We start from the raw sequence: 25,593 nt of genomic DNA, 5'->3' as shown, positions 1-25,593 counted from the left end.
AAATGTGAAACTCTTTTATGAGATTTAACACATTAAACTAAAGTGAAAAAAGGAAACATGAATATCTGAATGGTGTCATTATTGCTATTGGAAACACATTTAAAAAAAATATTTAAAATCATATTTTTTGGATGTTTTTATTTGTCTAATTACAGCCATTTATGTACACACTTCATATATGGAAAATAACACATACACATAACATAATTTATATCTTTAGAAGTATTTTGATAAAAAGTAATCAATATTGTAGTTTTTATCAGATATCATGCTGCATCACTGTGGTCCAGCTGTACAAGAGATTAAAGAGATATATGAAATTAGGGCGGGACATACTGGGTGGCTCCTCCCCCTTTTTAAAAAAGCATTTCATTTTACTTCACAGCCTGGAATTTGATAAGAAGCTGAAGTGCAGAATGATGTCATAAAACAGTTTGAAGTTTACTGGTGGAAGTGAGAGTTTTGAATGCTTCACACAAAATGGACAAACCCAACTGTTGAGTTATATTAATCCAGAATATGGTTATATTTGACCCAAAAATGGGTTAAAACAACCCAGCATAGGTTAATCAATAACCCACCAGTTGGGCTTGTCCATTTTTGACCCATGCTGGGTTGAATTAACCCAACATTTTTTTGAGTTTTATATCTTGTTTTTGGGTACAATGTTCATACTGCAACTCAAGCCCAAAAATTTCCATTTTGATTTCATGGGATGTTTTGCATGAATGTTTGTGTGTAGTCATGTCATGTCGATGTTTTTGTTTTTTTCTCTCAGCCCCCCACCCTCCAAACAAATGTGAGTTTATGTTAATAATTTGAGTGATTAAGGTCAATGTATGACTTGAAGGCAGTGTATGTTCTAATATATGTCTCCTCTGTAAGAGTTTGTTCAAACAGCAGTTCCTCTGTCAATATCTCCAGTGTGAATGACTCTGTTTGACTCCACGTCTCCACTGCTCGCACACTCGGCTTTCACAGTTGTCTTCTCTTTTCCATCACTAGACCTGACATATGAACAATATATCATTATTATGAGCATACTCTGAATATGTAAAGCAGTGACGTTTAGTACAACCATTTTATTCCTCTAACTCACTTTTTCTTAAAGAGTTTCTTGAAGGAGTTCCTAAATCCTTTTGCTTCTTTCCTACTACGTTCACTCAGAGGGGTGTGGTCATAGTCATCAGACACGCCCTTCAATTTAAGGTCTTCCCACACTAGGCTTCTGGTATCCTGAGGAACAAACGAATGAGTACAAACACAATATATGTTTGTGTTCAATAATGTGACAGCCTCTACCATGTAATGCGTGTGTTAAAGGGACAGTTTATCCAAAAATAAAAAGTCTTTCATCATTTACTCTTGTGTCATTCCAGACCTGTATGACTTTATTCTGCACAACACAAAAGAAGATACTTTAAAGAATGTTGTTTACCAAACTACATTGGCCCCCATTGACTTCCATTGTATGGACACAAAACCACTGAGACATTTCTCAAAATATCTTCTTTTGTGTTCCAAAGAAGAAAGAGTCGGGTTTTGATAAACATGATAAATGATGGCCGATTATAACTATCCTGGCCTTTAAGAACACTAACATTTACTTCTGATATATGTGTGTGAGACAGAATTAACCTTTTGATGCATCGACCGTGGTTGCTCCTCTGAGTCGGTGTGTATCTCATATCTGTGTTTTGGACTGCTAGGCCTCAGTCTTGTTTTGCCACTTGTCTGACGCTCCAGCTTTGGATGGGCTGGATTTCTCATGTGATGGGTGTGGCTATCAACACTGTCCATCTGCAGGCCATTTAGTGACTTGCTTTTTTTCTGTACTGCCTGTAGGGGATGAGGTCTCAAACTGTCTGCTGAGTCAGGTGACACACAGCTTCTGATAGACCTATAAGCCACATCCCCACTGCTCCGCCCCCTGCTGTGGGACTGGTGAGGGGGGCTGTGGGAAGGGCTACAGTGCACAAAGGCGATATCAATGCTGGAGTCAGAGGAATGGGATGGACTTGAGCACCGAGCATCTCCACCTCCATATGAAAGGAGTGCACCCAGAGTTTCAGCGAGGGCTGATCCGGTTCCCTCTGTTTCTGGAATGCTGTGCAGAGGAACTGATACTGGTTTGTGGCGATAATCAGAGTCAGGCAGGAGAGATATAGATGATGGGATTTCAGGATCGTAGTTGTAGGGTGATACTTCGTAGTCAGGGTAGCGTTTGTTACGCCGCAAACCTTGAGAAGGATCACTTACAAAGAAAAACAGAAGGAATATTATTTAAAAGGAGCTTATTTGGAGATATTTTGCTTGGTGCTGGTAATATCAACTCACGCTTTGGTGATGCTGTAGTTTTTTGAGCTCTCATAGTCCACTTTATACAGCTGTCTTACTGTAGACCTAACAACACGTGATGGTAGATACAGTTTTTTGAAAGGATTGTAAAATTTATTATATATTATATATACTTTAATATATGTAATATAATATACTTAAAATCTTCATAGCAGCTTTATTCTTTATGACAAAAAAATAAAGCTACATTTTTATGACTTCTGTGTAGACTTTGTAAGTCTATTATCACACTGAACACACTTATGTGCTCTAACCTGCTGAGCTCTTTTCGGCTGTGTGAGGGCCGCTCCTGCTGGTGTGTGCACAGGTTGTGTGTGTGTTCTCGCAGGGCATGATTGTGCATGAGCAGCTCCTGGTTGTGTTGTAGCAGGTGGCTGTAATGTGTTGTGAAAGATCGGAGTTGTTGTACGCACACCAGTAACAGGTAATAATCTGGATGCTCAGATTCTGTCTGCTGCAACAAACTCTGCAACACATACAGTTGACAGTTTTAAAGTCCCCGTGAACTGCAAGTTGCAGTCGTTTTAACATATATCAAGAGAAAAATAGTGGGCGTGGCTTTCATCTTTCTCTGCGATATGATTGGATGTACAAAAATAGCTATTGCATTTTGAAATGGAACTGGCAGCAGACTGACTGTTGAAGGGGAGGAGTTAACGGATGCTCCGCCCAAGCTGTCTAACATACGTAATTTAAGATGGATATTTCTTACAGGAAGGAGGTGCGTTTTCAGATTTTAACTGAAGATTATGAGGGTACACGAATTTTAAAAATATAGTGACCCACATTGATAAACTATTTACAATAAACGCTGCAATATTTTATGAAAAAATAGGCATTGTAATTTTTTATTTCACTGGGACTTTAAGCAGCAAATACAGTACACATATATGCACATCGTTGTATAGGGTCACTTACTCTTTTTTTTACAGTTTAGAATGATTCAAAACTATAGAATAACAAATTATGTTCAATACAGCAAAATATTTTATATAAATATTTTATATTTTAGCGTTCTTAAAGTAGTCACCATTCGCCTTGAATTCACAAAAATGTATTCTTTGCATTTTAGCACACAGCTTTTGTGGTCTCACCCCGGACTTTAAACAGTATTGAAGGAGTTCTCATCTATCCTGGGCTCCTATTAGCTGATTTTTCCTCATTACTTGGTTAAAGTCAACCCAATTCAAAAAATAATTTAACTAACGTTTATTTGTGTTGAAGGAAATTATGTTGGCACAGTTATTTTTTCCTTTATAAATGTCAAACATTCCAATTAGTGCCTTTAGATCAAAACATTTTAGTGAAGTAATCCTAAACCTCTGAATGGTACTGTTGTCAGAACAGGCAAATACAAACAAGACTTTACCAAAAATGATTTCACAAGTTTCACATCAGAATTTCTAAATACTATAAATAAACATGCCTAAATATTCTGTTAGTGTGAACCTAAAGATAAGTTGGCCTACTTGCAGGAGTGTATGGTATTCTGGGATACGTTGAACAGGCTGTAGAAGCAGAGAGTACAGGGACTGGCGTGTCTCATCTCCGGTGATGCCACTCTGGATTACAAAACAAACAGCGAATCAGAACCTCACCTATGCAGCCATTGGAAATGAGACAAAGACAATTTGAGACAAACATATGATAAATGTAAATGTTAAAATGTTTGTACCTGTACCTCCAGTAAGGTTGCTTTTGAAGAGGAGAATAAACTGATAACGGTTAAACACTCAGGCAGTTCACTCAAATATGATACATAGTGGTCCAGAAAATCACTCTACAAACACACATTCAAAGCCTCATTACATAATGGTAATCTTTACCAATTCTCTGACAATGAAAGAATCTCATACTAACTTATTTTTCCCTTTGACTCCATAGCTTTGATTTAAATTTAAATAGACAGTTTAGTCACAAAGTAGCTATTTTTACTTCTTTGCTGGTGAGCCTTAGGAATACATCTCCCATGATGCCTTGCCAGTGGCTCTTAAGAACTCTCTCCTGGAGGATGTGCAGGAGTTCCAGGTGCTGCTGAATTAGGAAACGCAGAGAGGAGGGAAATGACCTGAGAGAAGAGAACACAAAACGCATCTTAAAACTGCTTTGCATGAAAAAATATACGTGAATGTTTAAAAAAACAAATAGAAAGTTTGTCCACGTCTTTTGTGTTTTTTCTTTTTGTGGTGATTACTAAATCCTGTTTAATATGTTTCCTGTTTTAAAACAGATTAATTCTTGTTTAGCACTGGACTGAATGAACTTAAATGTGTAGAATTGGAGGGAATTCAATTTGTTCTGTTTAAGTCTTGTTGCGTAATTGCATGAGTTGCCTATGTGATTATGTGATTGCCACTTTTTCACATTGAGGCCTAATTTACCTTAATTTGACCTATGTATGTGTGGGAGGTCTGTAGTTACCGTTTGTCCTTCAGATTGATGCTCTCTGAGCCATTAAAAGTGATGTTGGCTTTTAGGAGGAGTGATAGATAAGACACATAGAGTCTCTCAGACTCTAACAGCTCCAGGGCTGCTGCCTGCCTTTGGGCTGAGAGAAACATAGATTTGGAACTGATAATGTAAACTGTTTTACATTTTATTTAACTAAATAAATATTGTGAATACTTTGGAAACAAATATCTAATTTAACCTGTTAATAAACAGAAATGTTTAATACTTTTAGCACTAGATATTACAGCAAAAATATTGATGCGTTTGGCAGATGCTTTTATCCATAGCGACTTACGTTGCATTATACTATACATTTGTTTCTGAGTATGTGCAATCCCTGGGATTGGACCCATGACCTTGGCGTTGCTAGCACCATGCTCTAACCACTGAGTTACAGAAAAGCATTTCTTATTGTGTTGTTAAACCATGCATTGATCATTAAGTCTCAAATTGTTAGTGTAAATGGTATGTAAATGGTATTTAATAAAACAAAGCAAAACATAAGTGTTTTCAATAATGATTTCAAGACATTTGGATCCAACTATCACATACTTAAACTTGAGTTGTTCTGCTCGGTCAAATCTCTGCTGTTTTTTCTTTCTCTCCACACGGGAGACTTCTTTTGGCCAACACTGTCATGCTCAGGATAAGAGCCTAACCATACAAACATAATCTTTAGCATGGTTATTAGACACTAGTGTGTAGTACAAACATATTTATCTCTTAAATGTACATGTACTGAAATGTAACACTCACTCTGATTGGCTGACAAGCTGCTGATGTAATGTTGAATGCGACTAAGGTCTGTTTGGCTGGAAAGAGAGGCGTGACCATCCACTGATCCCTCCCCTCTTGATCCTTTTCTGTCAATGATGCAACATATGTTTATATATTTAAAATAAAACACATACGTAGTGAAATTGCTGTTTGCGAACCAAAGCCGGGAAAATAAATCTGTGTTGTGACAAATATGCAAAGGCATTAATTATTTAAAATACGTCAGTGTAGCACCTGTGATATGTGACCTGTATGCGGTCGAGGTCTCTCTGTAGGTCTTTCTGGTTGCTCTTGACCTCAGCCACTTGTGCAAGAGCAGTGCTTATGTCCTCCTGCACACACATATACATTTTGAAATTGTTAATAGAGAACAAAACTGAAAGATTGCCATGGCTTAATGTAACTAATCTTCTAATATAAACACATTTTATATTTCATATTTCAAAACAAACAATACAACAATGATCAATATCTAGACAAGTTAGATGCAATTATTATAAAGTGTGTGACTTCTTATATGGCTGCATAATACTGCGTAATAAATGAAAATTTTTAATGATATTGGTTATACATTCTTCATTTTTCTCCGTTATATACATTCATACACTTCACACTTTCAAGACCTGTAAGGTGTTGAGGGTGTTTCTGAGAGACAGGATCTTGTCGCTGGTTTCTTGTTGATAGGTGGAGACTGTCTCCTCCAGTTGGCTGTAGCTTTGCCGTAGGGTGGCAACATCTTCAGCCACGCTACCAATTCCTGACATTGCCTGAAACTAAAGCAAGTGTTAAGATTTTAAGGCTCATTGAGAGACCAAACCCGGATAAAAGAAAAGGAAAATGAGAATGATAAAGGTTAATCACACATAAAGAGAGAAAAGCAACTTCAGATTAGTCTCTCAGGAACATTAGGGGAGAGTCAAACTATATATGGCCTGAGCTCAGTGACACTTTTTCTATAAATAATTTTGTCTACATGAGTATAGTATTTTATTAACAACAGTACTGTGTGTGTTTGCGTGTGTTTAAAAATAGATTCATTTTATGAAGCTATGTACTTATTTCACCACATGCCAAAGCGTGCAATATCATTTGAAAGCTATCACAGAGAAGTAAAGAGACAGAAAGTAAGACAAAGAGCAGCTTGATACAGCCCTGTTTTCATGAATGTTTGTGTGCGTGTTTCTGTGTGTCACGTTGTACCTGAAGAAGGTCTATTGCATCCATGTCATCACCTGTGTGTGCAACAAACAAACATACACTTTATCTAGTAAAAAAATATTTGTACAGAAACAATGTAACACAAAAACAATAACCAAGAAAGAAAATTATAATTCATTAAACTGTAATACAAAGAAAATTATTGTAATAAAACCGCAAAATGAAAGATCCATCAGTAAATTCATTTCCACAGAAGACTGATGTGTGTAGTTTACTTGTCATCAATGTTGTTGTTTACCCTCTTTTTCATTCTCCATGATCTAATTGTCTTCCGGTATAAAATCCAGGATTGCAGTTTTAAATCCTCTAGTTACGTTTCTTGGCAGATGAAGTCTGAGATTGTTAGAAATGACAGGGAGAATCTGACCTCTCTGAATCTAAATGACTGTTTTCTTCAGCTTCTCATCTGTCTCTTTTCTTCCCCTCCTCTTTGAAACATGTGAGTCTGATGAAGTGGAGGACAAAAAGATGCCTTGTTTTACAGTAAGTGGATGGACAAAGGGGTAGAGAATAAGACAGAGTCATACGTCTGATTTAATCAGACGATTAAATTTCCTCTTCAACCTTTAAGACCAATTTTCCATTTTCCTCTGGAACGGATTCTTGAGACATTTGAACAAAAACACCCACAAGTCACACAGTGGACATTGAGTCATTCAAACTTTTATTGAGGTGACAAATTATGAAACAAATAAAACACCAACAAGAGGTTTCATTAAATTGACAAAGTTTTAATAAAGCACAAGCATAACCGCAGAACTTTTGCTCAACCCTTCTCCTGAAGTTGTTTTAAAGTATAACCAAACTTTTAGGCGGTAGATCTTCATGAGCAGTGCTAATCCACATAAAACACGTTCGCACCTCAGAGAACAGGAAATTGATCTTCACGGTCCCACCCAACCCCTGACTTCGCGGTCATGAGCTAAGCTGCTTGCATATGCTTGTGTATTTTGGAGATACACTCCAGAAATGAATGAAGGGGAAATGTGCAGTTCACAGAAGATCACATTCCTCTCCACTACAGCCACGAAACAAAGTCCTGATTCTTTCTGAGGTGTTGTGTGCATGAACATGTGTTCTTGTTGTTTAGCGTGTGCAGCTGAGACTTATCTCCTCCCTGTAGATCATGTCTATGCTGCGGGGCTGCTGGCTGTGTTAATGTGTGTTCCCGACAAGATCACTATCCATGGTTTTATTGCCTGTAATTCTTAAATTGATGCAAACAGTCACCCCATTGAGTAGGTGCTTAAATGATTTTGTTTGTAAAAAGATTTAATGCGTATTATTTAGAATAGAGTGTTAATCTGTTGTTAGTTTGCAGTTTGTCCTTTAGCAAAAATGATAAACACTTGAAAAATGAATATAGTATGGTCAATGATGATATGCAATCCATTTCAGAATGCAGCAATTTACTCTATTGAAATACTGTGTGTTTGTGTATATCAGTGCATATTACATGTTGACTTTAAGTTTCAGTCCCAGTGCTGCTTTGTTGTGGAATGTTCCAGTCCATACAAGTCCTTGTAAATCTGTGAACTCTCCATCACCCTCTAATCTGAAAAACATGAAAGATGTTGACATTTATTTAGTATTGGAGCGTGGAACTGATTACACATGGAGGTTTGAATAATATTCTTTAACACATAAATCTGAGACCATAGACGCATTTCAATCATAGCATAACACCTATTATTGTTAAAGGTTCCGTTGTATTCTGTCCCATCTGGAAATTTGTAAATTCCCTTTCCATGATACATGTTATCTCTAAACAGGCCAGTGTAAATTGTTCCTGATGGATGCTTAAGAGTCCCACTGCCATTCATCTGCACAAGGTAAATAAAGAAATATTAAATGTAAATATTTACTTGTAACATCTAAATAAAACACAAAATAAGTCTACATTGGTATATTGGCCCTCAGGTCAGCACATCGCTTTGGTCCACATGTGATTATTTTTTTAATATTAAAAGATGATCTCCCACAAACACACCGTATCATTGTCCCATTCCCCTGTGTATGTCACTCCAGAAACTGAAGTTTGCGTGCCAAACCCTTTTCTCATCACCACGCCATTTGACGTACGACAGCACTCTCCTTCTAAACGTAAACACACACATAGCCTACATAAGATTGTACACAAGTGCATACGTGATGGACATTCACGGACATGCCAAAAAGTGGCAGCTTACTTACCATATTTGTCTCCATTTGGGAAAATGTAACACATTTCACGTGTTGTCTCTGTAACAAAAATCGGGTATAATGATCTAATAAAGATACATATCTACAACATTTCTTAAGAGTCGAATATTTCTTGTTTTGGAGTTGGCAAGTAAAGATTTTGCTATGAAACCATAATTTCTCTTGATCGGCAATTCAACATTAGAGCACAACAATATTTGTATTTATTTATATTGTTTTATATTTACCAGACATGATGCTGTGCTTACAAACTCACTTAACGTAGCTTTGAATCTCCATGACAACGACGCATCAACTCTACTTCGTCTGATGGGCTTTGAGCGATATGTTGCATTACTACCATCTAGAGGTAAACGAACGTGTGCGTTACATGCGCGACCCGGAAGTTGTTCTAGTGGCATTTCAGTGTGTTTTTGGCGAGGCAGCTGCGTGTTAACGTGAGTAAATGTATAAACACTTTTGGTTCAGCTCTGTAAATTCTATAAATTCACGTAATTCGTAATGACAGCTGTAGAAAGTTTACTAATAGAGAGGTAGCAAACGTAAGTAGCGATCAAACATGTAGGAAATAGTGATACTTACTGTCATATTTAATATCAATAAAAAGAGATTGATTATATAATCTCCTGATTATATATTAAGATGTATCTTATTTTTTCAATGTTACAGTGTGTCACAGGGACATTTTACAACATACTTATTTTCTGTCTGTCACTTTAGGAAAGACAGACCATGGGTAAATCCAAACAGGTGGGAAACCACAAAAACGGTAGCAAGAAGAACATTGCTAAGCAATGGAAGACTAAGCGCAGGACGAAGGACCTTGACCAGATACATGTTGATATGATCCCCGCCAATTCTGTCAAGTTACTAAAGCAAGAGGTTGATTATGATGTCACAGGCTGTGCGCAGAATTACTGCCTCCACTGCGCGTAAGTCACATTTTACAACAACTCGGTTAATGTTTTTCTATTTACTTGTCATTCGTTTTAAGCTTTTCATCGTATTTTTTTCTCCAGGAGACACTTTGTTGATTTGAAAACCCTGAAGGAGCATTTTAAATCCAAACCTCATAATAAACGGTGAGCCATTATAATCTCTCATTTATTGCTCAATAATAATTGATGTCCATTCCTTGGGTTTTAAATTAAGGTATTTATCTCCAAAGTGAAATTAAATAGATTTCTTTGAGAACCCAATAGGCAGCTTCCATTTAAATTCAGATTCATGATTTTCATGAAGTTGTTTAAAGCTCTGTAACATGTCTATGGTTGTCCAGGATTTTTGAAATATGTTTTTTTATATTTAAGTTTGAAGCAGCTGAGAGAAGAGCCGTACACACAGGCAGAAGCAGAACGGGCAGCAGGAATGGGCTCCTACATCCCACACAAAACCAAAGAGGTTCACACACAGCAGGTCGAGGAGAATATGGACTGAAAGAGTATTTGGCTCTGCCTCTCTGTGGGCTCTTACTTTTTTTTACATTTGGTCTGGATTCAGAATAAGGATTTAACCTGTTTCACTGATAAAACTATTCCATGAAATAATGTGCAAAATCTCAAACTTAGACCAGTTTCTGGGATATTCTATGTCAACAAAAAGTACATAATGGATATGTAAATTCACAGTTTCTTTTATTTTAAGGAAGTCATAGAACACCTACTTCTGCTGCACATGTAAAGCTGTTAGCTGATGTGAAATTATGACATGATGGAAATAAAAAATCACGTGGAAAACCTTTCAGTGTTTTACATTCTTATGTTAGAACAATATTTGATGTGCCAGAGCTAATATATAATAATTCCAATATGTAAATAGAGGACTACAACAGGTCAACAATTATTTTATTTATTTTAGTTGATTTATTTGGTAATCAGCTCCATAAATCTGGTACAACAGCAAACAGATGATTCTACTTTGGGATTACGCCTGTGTTGTGTTTGATATTATAGTTATATTCTTCTAAATGTTACTGTGTACATTTAATACAATGTTTTCTGTGTTAATTGTATTTTTACCTCATATTTCTGCTTCATGTCAAATATAACTGTTTGCATGTTTGACTATTACCACGAAGAACCCCAAACCAAAAAATCCAGAGGCATTTTTTATAATCGACTAAAACGCCTAACTAGACAGCTTTCTGTGCATCATCATGGCATCTCACTGGATCTGCAGACGCAGCCATTGAGGTTTAATAACAAATGTGTACTGGCCCTTTAAGAGCGAGAAACCTCATCCATTCGCAGAAGGAGAGTCTGGAGCATTTCCTCTCTGACCCGCTACAATGGAACGGCACATTACACGCACGCAGAAAACGAACTCGTGGCTGTAGTTTGACTAAACAGGAGTTTTAACCCACCGTTGCTTTTTTGTGTCCCTGTGTTGACACCGAGAATCTTAGAGGATGGCCGCAGATGTGGATAAAACTAATGTTGGAGATCCGAAGGATGATCATGAGGCGCGCGCGTCTCCATCCAGCAGCGTCTCCCGATCACGTCTCAAGCAAGCTCTCTCCGCTTTATTCATGATCGCTGCTGTTCCTTTTATTGGCTTTTGCATAAAATATTACCAGGATACCCAGCTGCTAAAACGACATGTAAGTTAACTAGAGTCTTTTATTGCAGTTTAAAGCGTAAGGAATGGATGCTCCTTAAAGCAGTCAAAGTGATCTTCTCATACTTTTTGTTATCATGGAAGAAATGAACGTTTATTAGCCTGTACAGTAGTGTCAAGCTAGCTTTTGTCTTGTCTGTAGTGTATAACACAGTTTGTTTATTTATTTTTTACACTCCAGTCTTTGCCACGTAATGATTCATCTGTTGCCACAGCCCTCTGCTGTTTTATAAGGGTGCTATTGCCACAGCTGGGGCAAGATTCTTTGGACAACCCCCCCATCTCAGTGTTACTTTTTAGTCACATATGGCTGTCTTCTCTGTCTGGCTTCAGGAATTCAGTTAAAGTAGACTCTGTTATTATTGTGTGTTATTGCCCTGGGGCAAGTGTGCTGCACGTCTTTTTCAACTGAGGGCAGATGTGTTGTAGGAGGCCGGACTGAAGGCGTTGGGAGCAGACGGGCTCTTTTTATTCTCGTCCTTGGACACTGATCATGACCTCTATCTTAGTCCAGAAGAATTTAAGCCTATTGCAGAAAAACTCACAGGTAACAGTTATAATCTTTTACTAGGTAGACGTTGACTTTTGAATTGTTTAAAAGCCACATTCACCACTATTGTAGAAGACAGAATGCCAGCCAAAAGTTCTTATGGTCCATCTCTGTTGCCTGAAGGTGTAGCACCTCCCTCAGAGTTTGAGGAGGAGATACCACCTGATCCAAATGGGGAGACGTTGACCCTACATGCTACCATGCAGCCATTACTGTTGGAAAGCATGACTAAGAGCAAAGATGGCTTCCTAGGGGTAATCTACACTTGATTTACAATTGACAAAATATCTGCAATAAACTTGAGTTAAAATACAGGCAGATGGGATAATGTTTTATCTTTGTCCTATTAGGTTTCTCATAGTTCTCTTAGTGGCCTGCGGTCATGGAAGCGCCCGGCTGTTCCTTCTTCCACATATTATGCCAGTCAGTTCAAGGTCTTCCTGCCACCCAGCGGTAAATCCGCCCTGGGCGACACCTGGTGGGTCATTCCCAGCGAACTCAACATCTTCACTGGCTACCTTCCTAATAACCGTTATCATCCTCCCACACCACGCGGAAAAGAGGTGCAATAACTGTTACTAACAACTTACAATGTTCTTACTTTCAGTTGAAGGACTTTTTTAATCTTCAAGTATATAGATTTTATCCATGATTTATTGGATGATGATGTAATTTTGTTTGTCTGGACAGGTGCTGATCCACTCTCTACTGAGTATGTTCCACCCGCGGCCCTTTGTGAAATCCCGCTTTGCTCCACAGGGAGTTGTGGCCTTTGTACGGGCCACAAGTGACTATTATTACGACATTGTTTTTAGGTGAGATAATATTATAGTAACGGTCCGGTTTCAGTGTTGGATAGTGGCTTAGGGTGGTTCGTGTGGGCTAGAATACAGCATATGGGAAACAGACTACAGTTATTTTTTAACAGTATAAAAATACTGTAAATCTCAATCTCTCCCTCACTTTAACATGATTTTCAACAATTGTTTAAGATGTGTGTTGTTACTAAGCTTCCAATCCAGACATGATCTATTAAGTAGGATGGTCTTGTGTTCCAGAATTCATGCTGAGTTCCAGCTAAATGATGTGCCGGGTTTTCCATTCTGGTTCACTCCTGGTCAGTTTGCGGGTAACATCATCCTGTCCAAAGATGCTTTTCACGTCAGAAGCTTTCACCTATACGTGCCAAATGACAAGTAAGTGTGCTCTCCTCAATGATTTTCAAGTAATGCCGATTTCCATAGGACGAGAACCGTGTGTTCAAGGAAGATATTTCTTTTTCAGTCATTTTCAGAAATGTGTGTTTTTATACGGCAGATCTTTAAACGTGGACATGGAGTGGCTGTATGGAGCCAGTGAGAGCAGCAACATGGAGGTGGATATCGGATACCTGCCCCAGGTTGGTTTTTGTTTCAACTGACATCCTGCTCAGTCATGATGGACTTGTTTTGGGGTAAAACAAGATAAATCTGTGCTGTATGTTAACAGATGGAGCTCAGAGCGGCAGGGCCGTCCACTCCCTCTGTAATCTATGATGAGCAGGGGAACGTGATTGACAGCCGAGGGGAGGGAGGAGAACCCATTCAGTTTGTGTTCGAGGAGATTGTCTGGAATGCAGAGATCAGCAGAGAAGAAGCAGCCAGACGACTGGAGGTCACAATGTACCCTTTTACAAAGGTTTGTCACTTGCTGCAATTCTTCACCTGTTGTTGTGCTTCATATACCAGTTGGAGTGATCCATTAACTTAACTGTAAAATGTATAGTAAAGTTACTATGAGCATCTCTTAGATTATAAACTAAGAGGAAGGTGATGGAGCTAATCTGTGATTTTGGTGAATTGGGCTCAATCCTGTTGTTCAGTTGTTTAGATCTGAGTGCAGATTTGAGTGTTTTTGAATGTCATTGGTCTCATCAGAGCTTATTTCTCTTTGGTAGGTGCCATACCTGCCATTCAGTGAGGCCTTTAGCAGGGCTGATGCAGAGAAGAAGCTGGTTCACTCCATCCTTCTCTGGGGAGCCTTGGATGACCAGTCATGCTGAGGTCAGTCACCCACAAAGGGTTATCATATGCAACTGTGTATGTGGTTAAGATATTTCAGGATAATTCATATCAATACATTAGAGCTGTATCAAATATACAGCTATATCAAATAAGAACATTATTGATTTGTGTCCTGCACTCTTATCTCCGGCAGGTTCGGGGCGGACTCTTCGGGAAACAGTTCTCGAGAGTTCGCCCGTTTTGGCCTTGCTCAACCAGAGCTTCATCAGCAGCTGGTCTCTAGTCAAAGAACTAGAAGATCTACAGGTTTGGGTTATTTTGTGTTCGATTGTAAAGTTTAACTGAAACAAGCAACATCAATATAGTGTTTATGTTTCAGACACAAATCTGATCATGCATCTCTTTTGTATGGCTGGGTTTCTATCCAAACATTTGCAAATGAAGAAAAAAACAAATGCGAAATAGGCGCGTTTCAATCAAGTTGTTTAAGCGGATGGTGGCGGTCTTGGTAACCTAGTAATCAACAGTAAATAATACAAGACCCGGAAACCAGAAAGACGTAATTCGCTGAAATGTCTTATTAGTCACATGGATTTAACTTTCGCGTCAGACTTAGACTGTCATTGGCAAATGTTTCCCCATCTCCCATAATTCACATTAACTCTGTCAAAAACCACTCCAAGTGAGCGTAAAAACTTTTGCGAATTAAGGGATTTTTTCTAAACTTGGTGTTTCTGAAGCAATACTTCAAAAGTGTGCATAAAAACTGTGATGGAAACAGATCTTACAGTACATGTACTGTACAATGTGACCTCTAGAGTTTTAAAGATCGACTTTTAGTAACTATTGAGACTTATTTAAATACTTAATGCTTTTACTTTTTTTTAATTAGGCTGATGAAAAGAATCCGGATTTGAGCGAAAAGGCTCATTTACATTTGGAAAAGTACACCTTTCCTGTGCAGATGATGGTGGCACTGCCCAATGGCACTGTGGTAAGCCTGACTTTTAATTTGACCAATAAACACATAAGTAAACTGGAAATACAGTACGTGTCTATCACTTTACTATTTTTTTATATTCTGCAGGTCCATCACATCAACGCTAACAACTTTCTCGACCAGACATCCATGAAACCAGAGGAAGATGGACCAGGTCTCAGTTTCTCAGCTGGCTTTGAGGATCCCTCAACCTCCACATACATCCACTTTCTGCAGGAAGGACTCGAAAAGGCCAAACCTTATTTGGACTAAAAAGAGTTTCTCCAGACAATCTGTGCACATCAGGGAGAAATGTGGGGGATTATATGAGAGGAAATGACAAACTCGGTCTTCATGTGCTTTGAGAAACATTATGTGGAGGAGGCATTTAAGAGAGTCGGTACACACCACAAATGACAGATTTTTCTTCATTTAAAAGGCAGCTAGTGACTGCATTATTTGTTCCTTAGTGTGACACATTTAATCTATTTAAAGCCTTTGGTACCCTCCAATATACAACACTGTGCACAAATTATCATAATATTTTATCATTAGACAGTTAAAAGTGCTGCTTGTCATTCCTCTGAAGACTCTCCAGTGTAATCTATACACAATTTAAATGCAGTCTTATATTTTATAGTGGAAGAAATGTCATTCATGTGTGAATTTAAGATTCCTGAACAAGGGGTGTTTATAATTTGTCATCCAGATAATTTGAACTATTATGCTATTTTGACCACTTTATATTTTTGATTTCATACACTCGCTGCTTTATTTTCTGTATTGTTCTAGATGGTTGTGTGGGAGATAGAACTGTGCTGGCTATGGTTTCCTGGATTTGGCAGTTTGTGATGGTCTGATCTGAAAGCCCAGCATGGGTGAGGCCAGACCTGATGTTATTGTTTAAGTCTGGGGAAGTAATGTCGCCTTTTCTGTCTCTGAACAGAATACTGGCACCATGCTAACACAAAAAAAACAATGGATTTTGACAACAGAGATGCAACTCATTATTGAAATCCACTTTTGTGTAAGGGCAGTCATCTTTTTTGTCTGTTTTATAACTTTTTGTCTGATACATTCTATTTACGCTCAAAATATTAGAAACAGGAAGACTACACTTGTTGACATAAGTGGCTGTAGTATTACACTCTGTTTTAATAGTGCAATAGGTTTGTGACTGAAATCTTTCATTTTTGCAGTATGTATGCAAAAACATCCTATTTGTGTAAAAGCAATTCTGTACTTGTTTTAAGTAAATAAAGGACGCTTTTGTAATTATTGTTTTTATTGATCTGATATTTGAACAGGTTACAAGAGTTAACACTTTAGGTGTAAACACAGATTTTACAGTGACAGCACATGTATAAATATTGCATTAGTCTTCTATGACTATAATTTAGATTTTGAGTTTTTAGAACCATTATTTTGATAAGTGAACTGTGCAATAATATCACTAATGTATTAAGAGTTATGTAAAGAATGTATTGTATATTATCCTACAGGGACTCATCCACAAAGTATAAATATGCTTTCTAAGATGATGCCAAATAAGTTTGTCAGACATGAAACATGCTATTCTGGGATTGTGTGTTTGCGAGTTTTTATGTGTGGTAGTCCACCCAGTCATTTCAGTTGTGGTTTAACTCACAAGAAATGTGATAACTCACTTTTCCATGTGTAAAAGTGCTGCTGTTGGCCCAGAATAATGCAAAAACAGTGTTTATGACACCAAATATACCAATCACTTGCTTGCAAACAGCAGATAGGCTTTTATCAACACTATTTACAGGGTGTCACATTTTCAAGTCCTACTGTATATTCGAGGATGGACCTCATAATGATGTTCATACTGTAAACTTATGTTTAGAAACAATGCTACCAGCAGATGGCACTTCGGTGCCACGGTCAACCTCACTAGTACCATGAATTTCGACAGCTCATTTAGCAAACTGTCCTAGAATTTAGATATTATTTCTCGTACAGTGATGAAAGGTGAATTCATACAGTTGAGTTGATTATGAATGTGGCCTAAAACACTGGACTTCACCCACCGCATTTTAATCACAAGATGAAATAGGTTTTCTTCTGTATAGTGGCGGTGAGATGATAAGTACAGTGAGCATTCATCCATCTCTCTTTGATAAACCTTCAGGCAGAATAATCCCTCTTCACGCAGTCTGCAACCTGAAGTTCCTGTTTCTGTCTCTTCATTTACAAGTTTTAAAGAGTTGTCTTTTTTCTTAATGGCCATATTCTCCATTAAATCGTGTCACTTTGGGTTATTTACAGCAAGTTAAATCAGCCGAATGTCCAGGCCTCCAGCTCGAGAATGGTAAAGTCGTTGGTCTCAGACAGGCTGCAGTTACTAAAGGTGAAACAGGGGCTGCTTCTGCCAAAATACAACCTCTCATCCACCCACAGACCAAAGTGACCGCTGGGGAAAAGAGAATGAGAAAAATCAAGCTTTAAAAAATAAAACGCACATGTCCCAGTTTAACTAAATATAAAACTCCAGATTAATACTGTATCTGAACATGCAAACCCTTCTTGTACCTTCCTCCACCAATGGCAAAAGAGTCCAAATCTCCTTTGATGAAGAAAGAGTTCTCTCCAGTCCAGCGGAAACACTTAAAAGAAACAGACCAGCAATTCCATGAAGAACTCTATTGTCATGATTTCACAACTAGGAAAAAGTTCCACTTTTTTTTAAATGTACCTTAAAGCGAGGATGTGACAGAAACAGGAAAGTCTCTCCAGTGCCATAAAAAGTCTCACTGGGATGCAGTGGATGCGAGAGGAAGCTCCCAAAAACCTGAAAAAACACATTTTTAAACATTTTCAAAAGCAAAAAATCTGACTTAAGTCCTGGTTTTTACATGAATATTGTGTATATATGTATTCATGAGCCTCAACCTTTATACTTTCTGATTAGGGCTCTAGAAATAAAGTATGACCTGCTGGTTGTGGTCTTTGATGAGAATCAGCACAGGTGAGTCTGGGGTGCTAAGTTTCCTGTACAGAGTCTTCAGACTGGCGCCGTGTTTGTCTGTGCTGTAAGACAGATGCCACGTGTGTCCGATTGTACGTGGAGGCAGTTCTTTCGAGATCTAAGAAAAGACACAGGCTAAACACTTTGAACATACCAAATTACCTATAGTCCAGAGTATCATTTTGGCCTTTAGTTTCCAAAGCTTATATAAATGAGTGCGTGCAGACCTCTCTAACTTGCTGAGGATCCAGTATGACACTCTGCTTCAATATATGACTTAGACCTTCTGGTTCAGTGGAAATAGAGGCTTTCGGTGCACTTTCCTCCACTGTCACCATCTGCCCAGAAAAACAAGGGTCCAGAAAAAAAAGGTATACACCTACACACATTTTCCGATAAAAGTGCAAGGGACGAATTTTAGTTTAGGATATGTAAATTCATTAAATGACTGACCTCCCAGTCCTCCCCTGCCCGTCCTTCCCTTGGCGATTCATCCTCTTCCTCCTGCTCCTCCTCATCCAGGAGCACAAAATCTTCATCATCTTTATCTGCTTCCTCCTCACCTCCCTCCAGGATGCACAGGTCTGGCCGATGCTGGCTCAGGTACGCGTACAGCTTGTCTGAACTACAGCACAAAATGACACTTGACAGCACTTGTACCATATGAAAATGATGGAGTGATGGAGAGAGGGGGAGGCTATTAAAACAATATTATTATAGTTTTCACTCTATGACTGTCAGAATAGTTTAAGTATTTTATGGCTGCGGGTTACAATGTTTCAAAGTGATACAACCACATTATCAGCACATTAAACAAGTCCATAAGGCAAGGCACAGTACCTTTCCTGCTGCATTGTGAACCAGGAGTCTCTGGAGGTGATTTTAGGTTTAAACAAAGCCTTTCTCTTCCCCTGCTGCTGTTTTTGTCGAATTCTCACAAACATTAGAGATCCAACTGTACCGGCACTTGATGTAGCAGTACAGGAACCTGAGAGAGAGAGAGAAAGAGAGAAATGAATGAATTCAGTCAGAGAAAAAGAAGGCTTATTTCCTCAACAACAACAACAACAAATCATTCACAGATTACTTTCATTCCAAAATTCCTGACAAGTTCTAGATCACCTAACAGCTGTTTATCCAAACACGACTGCTGTTCCATCCTGCTTCTGTGTTCATATTCACCATCAGGTCCACCACAACAAAAGGTGGCAGCAGCCGTCAGAATTCTTCCAGACTCCAAAGTCAGCTGTCTCTCAACTTCAGCCATGTCACCAGTCTCCATACCTTCCTCATCCTCTTTCTCTGCCTTCATACCCAGAGTCACAGGCAGATCGAGTAAGGTGGAGGGCTCGGGAGTGGGAACGGCATCTATCGCAGGCAGACGGACGCTGCACTTGGTTTGGTTTTGGGTGGATGTCTTACAACCGTTACATCTGGAAGAAGATTTAAGGCATCATTAATAGAGTGAAGAGATGTGTGTTTCATTGCTCTGCCAATGTATATTTTTAGATGACGAGTAAAACAGGAAGCACCTGTGTGTGGTCTTGTTGAAGTGAATGTTAGAGATGTCTGTGTAGAAAGACACAGAAGCGAGATCATCCACAGAGCAGGAGAACACATAATCTTCAAAGCCATTCTCCTGCACGAGCGGGTGACTTTTCTGAGGGTCGAAGAAGATCTTACTGGACGTCACCAGCAATATTCCAGACACCACACCCTAGTGAGAAAGAAACAAAGCTAGTAAAATATCCTCCAAATGAATGCTGGAGACAAAAGACATAAAATAATTCTCGCCTTTCTATCTGTAATATAGCGAGAGAACAGTTTGAGGCAAGACATGCCTGCTGGCCCCTCCCCTTGAGAACATTCAGAAGGCAGAGCCAATAGACACACCTTCCCATCAGGTAAAGGCACCGCCTCCACATCCTTTGAGAGACGGATAAACATTACACAAAGCGGCAGAATTATGTTTCACAGTGCTCTGTACGACATAATACATTTCAGTTCAATTTCCTTAACAGCAAAAGCTTGTCAATTGATGCTTCAGTTCTTCTTAACTGAGCTTTTGTCAGGCCGTTCACTACTGTTACACACCCATGCATTAGCAACAATGGTTTGTAAACAGACATCCCCTCTGAGACAGTCTCTCACCATCAGCTTGTCATATTCTGCATCTGTTGAGGGGGACACGAGAGCCTGGGTTACCCCAACGACGCTGTCGACCGCAGGATCGAGGCTGTGCTCTTGACTTGCAGTTGGCGGTGAAGATGAAGCTTTGTTCTTGGGGAACTGTGTGAAACGGTCCATAAGGAGAGACATAGTCACAAACTGTTTCACTTCTCTTCCACCCACACTGCTGTACAGCTCCTCATTTCCTTATTTATAGCCCTGTGACATCAGCTGATTGGATGAAGCAAGAGCCTCCACAAACAAAACAAATGAAATGGACACATAGTTCATGCAAATGGTATCATAGGGCGGAGTAAGACGAAGAACTGGCTAAATCGATTATTGGCTGTTTTATATGTGGACCAATGAATGTGGATTTAACAAGTCTTTACTAGAAAATAGATTCTGTATATTCTTGGTACAGTCATTTTTACCTTTGGGCCTGTGAGGTTGAGGATAGGAGACTCACTATACACTGCTGCATCTGGATTAATCTGTTTAAGAAATAAAACCTGTCACTTTATTTTGTTTTAATTCCTTAGAATTGTAATTCCTTACTATTAATTTTATATACATAATCATCTCATTAAATTAAGTAATTAATTAATTAAATGGACATTATTCAACATAAAAAAACCTGCAAACCCTTTCGTGATCTAATTTTTCTTTCCATAAACTGAAAGGTCAAATTCTTTTTGTGTCATAAATGTTACATAATGCACACTGCACAAACTTTAATATCTGTCCTTCTAAACTCATTTTTCATTTCCTTGCGCATGCAAATATTGGTTAGTGATGCAAAGCTTTTGTTCAGTCAAATGATTTGCATTGAATTTTGCCTATAATCTTTAAAGTTAAACTATAAATCTATAGCACAGACATTTAGCTGTAAATAGAAAGTAAAAGAGAAAAAACATTTAGTTTCTAGACCTGAAATGGTTCAATCTCAGCATGCTTAGCACAACACACAAACAGAAGTCTGTTTAAAAGACAAGTCAAATTGAGAATTTCCAGAGCTGAGGATTGTTTTACGCTTTGTGACAGACCCTCTGAGTTACATCTTTTTAAGAGAAACAGTACTGAGACATAGACGGATACATCCAGTGACCTATATTTTACTTTAACTGCAGATATAAACACCATGCCTGTGTGTGTGTGTGTGTGTGGGCGAGAAAAAGATGAGCCCTAGACAAGAATAAAATGATTCTGAGAAAATAACCAGCTTCAAGATATTTCTTATTCCTAACATCTCACATTAGTAAATCTCCAAACTAGCTGTTTGACAAACCTTTAAAAGATGCATAAGGAGTAAAAATGATTTTGCTGGCTCATTAAACTAGCTTAACTTATAAAATCAGCTCAGTATGTTTGGTAAGAGACAAAGGACTGCATTCATGTCACATTCAAATGAATGGGACAATTTACACAAGCATGAATCTACATATTTACAAAGAAATTCATTCTGGTTGTGTTGTATGAGCAAACCCCCTTGTGTAAAAGTCAACAGTGAAAGCTTACAACTTTGAATCTTACTTACATATTAATTAAATATTAGTTACCCAAACTTTGGCAGTCGATATTCTCCCATTATATTTGCTGTATAATTTCTGTATTCTTCTTGAAATATCCATTCATATGAGGATCCAACTGTATCATTACAAAAGTTTGAAAGCTTGACTTGACTGAATGGGGTGTTTCATTAACCTTTGCTCCAATCTTATCAGGATTACAGTAAATTATGATGTATAGCATGTTGGCAGTTATATGTAACAGCAGGGGTTTGACTACACCCTGGTGACACCAGAGGCTAAGCCCATGGTTTATTCTAGACAGAGAAACACCCACCTACATCATGCCAAATTAATTCTGCACATTTTTTGCCTTGTTAAATTTGCACACAATATGCTGGTATATCAAGTGTCTGCTAATTCTTGAACTGTACATCATTTACCCTGATAAACCTGAAACACGTAAATAATACTAGAGGTCTTTACTAACATTGTCAGGAAAAAATGCTCTTGACCAAATCCTTCATTTTAAAGTCAACAATAGGAATAGAAATTTTGTTAAAAAAGGCATAAAATATTAACCAAAGCTTAAACAGTCAGGCTTCGAGCCTAATAGCCATGGCTTAGTCACACCCCTGGGCTGCAGTTCTTTATGATGGTGACAGCTTGTGAATATGAAACTTTACCCACCCCATGTTTATTGTTTCCGCATGACTCCAAAGTCTTTGTTGTTGGAACTTCAGGAGGAAATGCTGCCTCTATAAGCACAAGACAAGTTATTTGTAGTCTTGCTGTCACAAGACAATACAGACAAAGCAGATGTGTTTGTTTCTGTTAATAAACAAAAAGTGCATTTATAGACTGTTACGTTCCCGTAGGTGTATTTGATATTTATTACTCTTATTTTGAAAGAGAAATGTTGGTGTAAAGTTGTGAGTGCTGTATGCTGGGAATTGTTGATCTTTTGTCCCTCTCACTATCCTCACTCGGACCTTAAACTTGACGAAATGTGACTTTGCCAAGGCAGTTGTGATTTACTCAGGTAAGAAGGTTGGTCATGGACAAGTGCGTCCAGTGGAGGCCAAAGTCTCAGCCATTCTAGAGTTTCCAACCCCCGTGAATAAACATGAACTCAGGCGCTTCTTAGGCATGGTGGGCTACTACAGAGGGTTTAGCAAAATTACAGCACCATAGGAAAGGAGGCCTTCCCTTATGAAAATTAACCATGTTTTTTTGTGGTACAAGTGTAGTAAACATGGTATTTTGGTGCATTGATTACTTCGGGCAAAACCATGGTTTTACTACCGTAACCATCGTTTACTATGGTTTTTACAAAAAACATGGTTTTCTAAACCATGGTTATTTTGTGATAACCATTGTTTTACTACAGTAGCCATGTTATTTTTGTTTTAACTGTAGTAAAACCATTGTAAATTTTCGTAAGGGTTAGCTCTCCTCTTGGCTCTACAGCACTTTGAAGTCTACGTTGGAGGTAGTTATTCCCCAGTTGTAGTCTACACAGGCCACAACCCACTGGTCTTTTTTTCTCGTATGAGTATTTCTAATCAACGCCTGATGCGGTGGTCTCTCATTGTGCAAGAACATAACCTGGAAATCTGTCACAAAAAAGGATCAGACAATGTGATAGCTGATGCTTTATCCCGAACTCACTCTCCCAACATTCTGTAAATGTTTATTGGAAATGACCTTGTGTTAAGAATGTTACAACTTACAGTGGTAGTTTGTAATTTATGGCTGGGGGTGTTACGTTCCCGTATTTGATATTTTGTACTCTTATTTTGAAAGAGAAATGTTGGTGTAAAGTTGTGAGTGCTGTATGCTGGGAATTGTTGTTCTTTTGTCCCTCTCACTATCCTCACTTAGATCTCTGATTGGCGAAAGGTGCTCCTCATTACCGCTGGGGTGGAGGATACTGCTTTTAAGCATGAGGAATCTGTTCAGCGAGGAGATTGCTTCTCCTGGGTGTTACGCTCGCCGCTGTCCCAGGCAAAGAGTGGATTCGCGGTGTTTATTGGACTATGCTCTTGTGTGGGCTTTATTTATTTGGCTTAACCCTCTCCTGAAGTCTATATGCTTTTATGTTTGTCCAAATCGCTTTGTTAATTTTGACTGTTCAAGAATACATGTATGAACAGAAATACTTGTTGTCATTTGTGCTGGGACAGAATAACCTCATCTTTTTATTTTCTCTAAAAATGTTACCCCCTTATACCCCTAGATCTTTGGGGTCGTAACAAGACTCAGAGGATGATTAAGCTTTTGTGACACAGCTGTGTAAACAACAACACTGAACTCATCTGGCAAGCAGTAAATGGATCATTTTAAAACTCAACAGTGCAGCTTATACGAAATCAAATGCTGATGTAAATGTTTAATAGGTCAGGGACATACCCTTTAGATAGTACTGTCTCAGTTTGGCGTTTCGGATTTGGTGATGTCCTTTGACATACTCCTGCCCAACACTCTTCCCCAACACACCCTGAGCGCCAATGGAACATGGCGCAGTAATGAAGCCAGGGGGCTGCGAAATTCCAGCCGGTAGCTTTGATCCCAGTCTAAAGAAAAATATGACAGGACTGTCTATGGGCGTGGTGTACACATTACAATTTCTTTTCTGTTTTTTTTTTTTAAATCAAAGTATGACCCATACATGTCTATATTGTCTCCAAATCTTACCTATTCTGAACATTCCCAAAGTAGTTGGTTCTGCTCTTATCTCTCCGAGCTGTGTGGTCCATGAGGTTTCACTGCTGAGATTGAGAACTGGCCAGAGATCCTCACCTTACCAGTGCAGAAATCAGTGTCCCCACCTGGAAATCTTCCTCTTTCCCCTCACCATCCTCATAAGTATTCCCGGCACTCTACACAACACCTGCAATATGAGTGAGAAGAGAGAAATGGAGGAAGAGGATAGATATTATAAATATACATGTCAGGAAATGCAAACAGTCTACAGATGCATGCAAATAGGCCTACTTGTGCCCAAATGCCCAATTCAGTAATTGCTTTACTTTACATACACAAACTCAAGATAAGCTTAAAATTACAAGGTCTTGTGCTCATAGCTGCTTTAAGAATACAGTCTTTTAATGTCGAACCAAACCCAAAATACTCGTGATGTTCTGCTAATAACAGATGAGTGAGTCCCTCCAGGCCCGAGATGAATCACAATGTCGCGCGTCTGTGCCAAGCAGCCACACTTAACAAATGTGTACCGTGTTAAACAACAGAAAAACGCTGATATTTTATGTCACTCAATGTTGTATCTGCAGAAACTGCGACACTTTCCACATTAGAAATCTTCTGCAGTATATCTGAAGATGGATCACTCATGGTGCCTGGTGTTTGTATGCGTATCTCTAAATGAGAGATATGACAACCTAACATCACAAAATTATCCCCAGTATCAGATAACTTACCTCGGTCTTTAATAATCCCATGTAACGACCAGTTGATCGGGCCGTTCCGCATGATGCGCTGTCATGTGTTTTGATGCTACTGCAGTGAATCTGTCAGTCAACATTCACCAGGTAAGAGCACACAATCCACAACTGATACTTTTTATTTAATTCTAAATCATCAACAGGTGCTCCTAGTTAAAATATAACTCGATATGTTTTGATTTTTAACCTACATTTGTTTCGCTGCAGTATGGCACTGCGGGCCTATTCATTATAAATTTAGATATCTGGTGACTTTTATTCTGTATCTTGGAGGCGCATGGTGTTGTCTTTGCAATGTTCAACTCTATT

At 38.6% G+C, this 25,593-nt stretch overlaps 5 protein-coding genes across 10 annotated transcripts; 2 read left to right on the top strand and 3 right to left on the bottom strand.

Moving 5' to 3' along the window:
* Positions 1-132: 132 nt before the first annotated feature.
* arhgef33 (Rho guanine nucleotide exchange factor (GEF) 33) lies at positions 133-7,170 on the bottom strand. 3 transcript variants are annotated; one of them, XM_057343484.1, is made up of 15 exons: positions 7,043-7,170; positions 6,787-6,818; positions 6,210-6,359; positions 5,821-5,918; positions 5,566-5,672; positions 5,362-5,463; positions 4,780-4,906; positions 4,294-4,426; positions 4,034-4,138; positions 3,828-3,920; positions 2,613-2,824; positions 2,338-2,403; positions 1,639-2,254; positions 1,100-1,236; positions 133-1,007 (listed from the first exon to the last, which is right to left on the bottom strand). In XM_057343484.1, the coding sequence occupies exons 1-15, from the start codon at positions 7,059-7,061 to the stop codon at positions 893-895; spliced, it is 2,112 nt and encodes a 703-aa protein (XP_057199467.1). In that variant the 5' UTR covers positions 7,062-7,170; the 3' UTR covers positions 133-892. The 3 variants fall into 3 exon arrangements, with proteins under 3 accessions (XP_057199467.1, XP_057199468.1, XP_057199469.1); XM_057343485.1 differs by having other exon boundaries at positions 4,040-4,138; XM_057343486.1 differs by having other exon boundaries at positions 7,020-7,158.
* Positions 7,171-7,483: 313 nt separating this feature from the next.
* morn2 (MORN repeat containing 2) lies at positions 7,484-9,313 on the bottom strand. The gene is made up of 5 exons (XM_057344601.1): positions 9,234-9,313; positions 8,998-9,045; positions 8,795-8,901; positions 8,491-8,627; positions 7,484-8,359 (listed from the first exon to the last, which is right to left on the bottom strand). The coding sequence occupies exons 1-5, from the start codon at positions 9,238-9,240 to the stop codon at positions 8,257-8,259; spliced, it is 402 nt and encodes a 133-aa protein (XP_057200584.1). The 5' UTR covers positions 9,241-9,313; the 3' UTR covers positions 7,484-8,256.
* Positions 9,314-9,371: 58 nt separating this feature from the next.
* Positions 9,372-10,746, top strand: znf593 (zinc finger protein 593). The gene is made up of 4 exons (XM_057344305.1): positions 9,372-9,443; positions 9,727-9,938; positions 10,026-10,088; positions 10,317-10,746. Exons 2-4 carry the CDS (start codon positions 9,739-9,741, stop codon positions 10,441-10,443), a joined length of 390 nt encoding a protein of 129 aa, XP_057200288.1. The 5' UTR covers positions 9,372-9,443; positions 9,727-9,738; the 3' UTR covers positions 10,444-10,746.
* Positions 10,747-11,268: 522 nt separating this feature from the next.
* selenon (selenoprotein N) lies at positions 11,269-16,419 on the top strand. Its single transcript, XM_057344310.1, has 12 exons — positions 11,269-11,605; positions 12,052-12,169; positions 12,296-12,426; positions 12,523-12,735; positions 12,863-12,987; positions 13,231-13,368; positions 13,490-13,571; positions 13,661-13,849; positions 14,109-14,214; positions 14,369-14,481; positions 15,068-15,169; positions 15,263-16,419. Exons 1-12 carry the CDS (start codon positions 11,414-11,416, stop codon positions 15,425-15,427), a joined length of 1,674 nt encoding a protein of 557 aa, XP_057200293.1. The 5' UTR covers positions 11,269-11,413; the 3' UTR covers positions 15,428-16,419.
* Positions 16,420-16,427: 8 nt separating this feature from the next.
* Positions 16,428-25,526, bottom strand: si:ch211-15d5.11 (oxidation resistance protein 1). Of its 4 annotated transcripts, none has more exons than XM_057344306.1 (16): positions 25,261-25,526; positions 24,518-24,713; positions 24,233-24,396; positions 22,511-22,578; positions 20,747-20,806; positions 20,295-20,432; positions 19,938-20,069; positions 19,676-19,860; positions 19,266-19,576; positions 18,984-19,131; positions 18,597-18,768; positions 18,371-18,481; positions 18,109-18,261; positions 17,871-17,966; positions 17,708-17,781; positions 16,428-17,588 (listed from the first exon to the last, which is right to left on the bottom strand). In XM_057344306.1, the coding sequence occupies exons 2-16, from the start codon at positions 24,577-24,579 to the stop codon at positions 17,453-17,455; spliced, it is 2,010 nt and encodes a 669-aa protein (XP_057200289.1). In that variant the 5' UTR covers positions 24,580-24,713; positions 25,261-25,526; the 3' UTR covers positions 16,428-17,452. The 4 variants fall into 4 exon arrangements, with proteins under 4 accessions (XP_057200289.1, XP_057200291.1, XP_057200292.1 ...); XM_057344308.1 differs by having other exon boundaries at positions 19,326-19,576; XM_057344309.1 differs by lacking the exon at positions 19,938-20,069.
* Between the last annotated feature and the right edge of the window lie 67 nt (positions 25,527-25,593).

Source organism: Triplophysa rosa, linkage group LG10, assembly GCF_024868665.1.
Source record: "Triplophysa rosa linkage group LG10, Trosa_1v2, whole genome shotgun sequence".
Classification (NCBI taxonomy): Eukaryota; Metazoa; Chordata; class Actinopteri; order Cypriniformes; family Nemacheilidae; genus Triplophysa; species Triplophysa rosa.
This window is presented reverse-complemented; position numbering and strand designations above follow the sequence as displayed.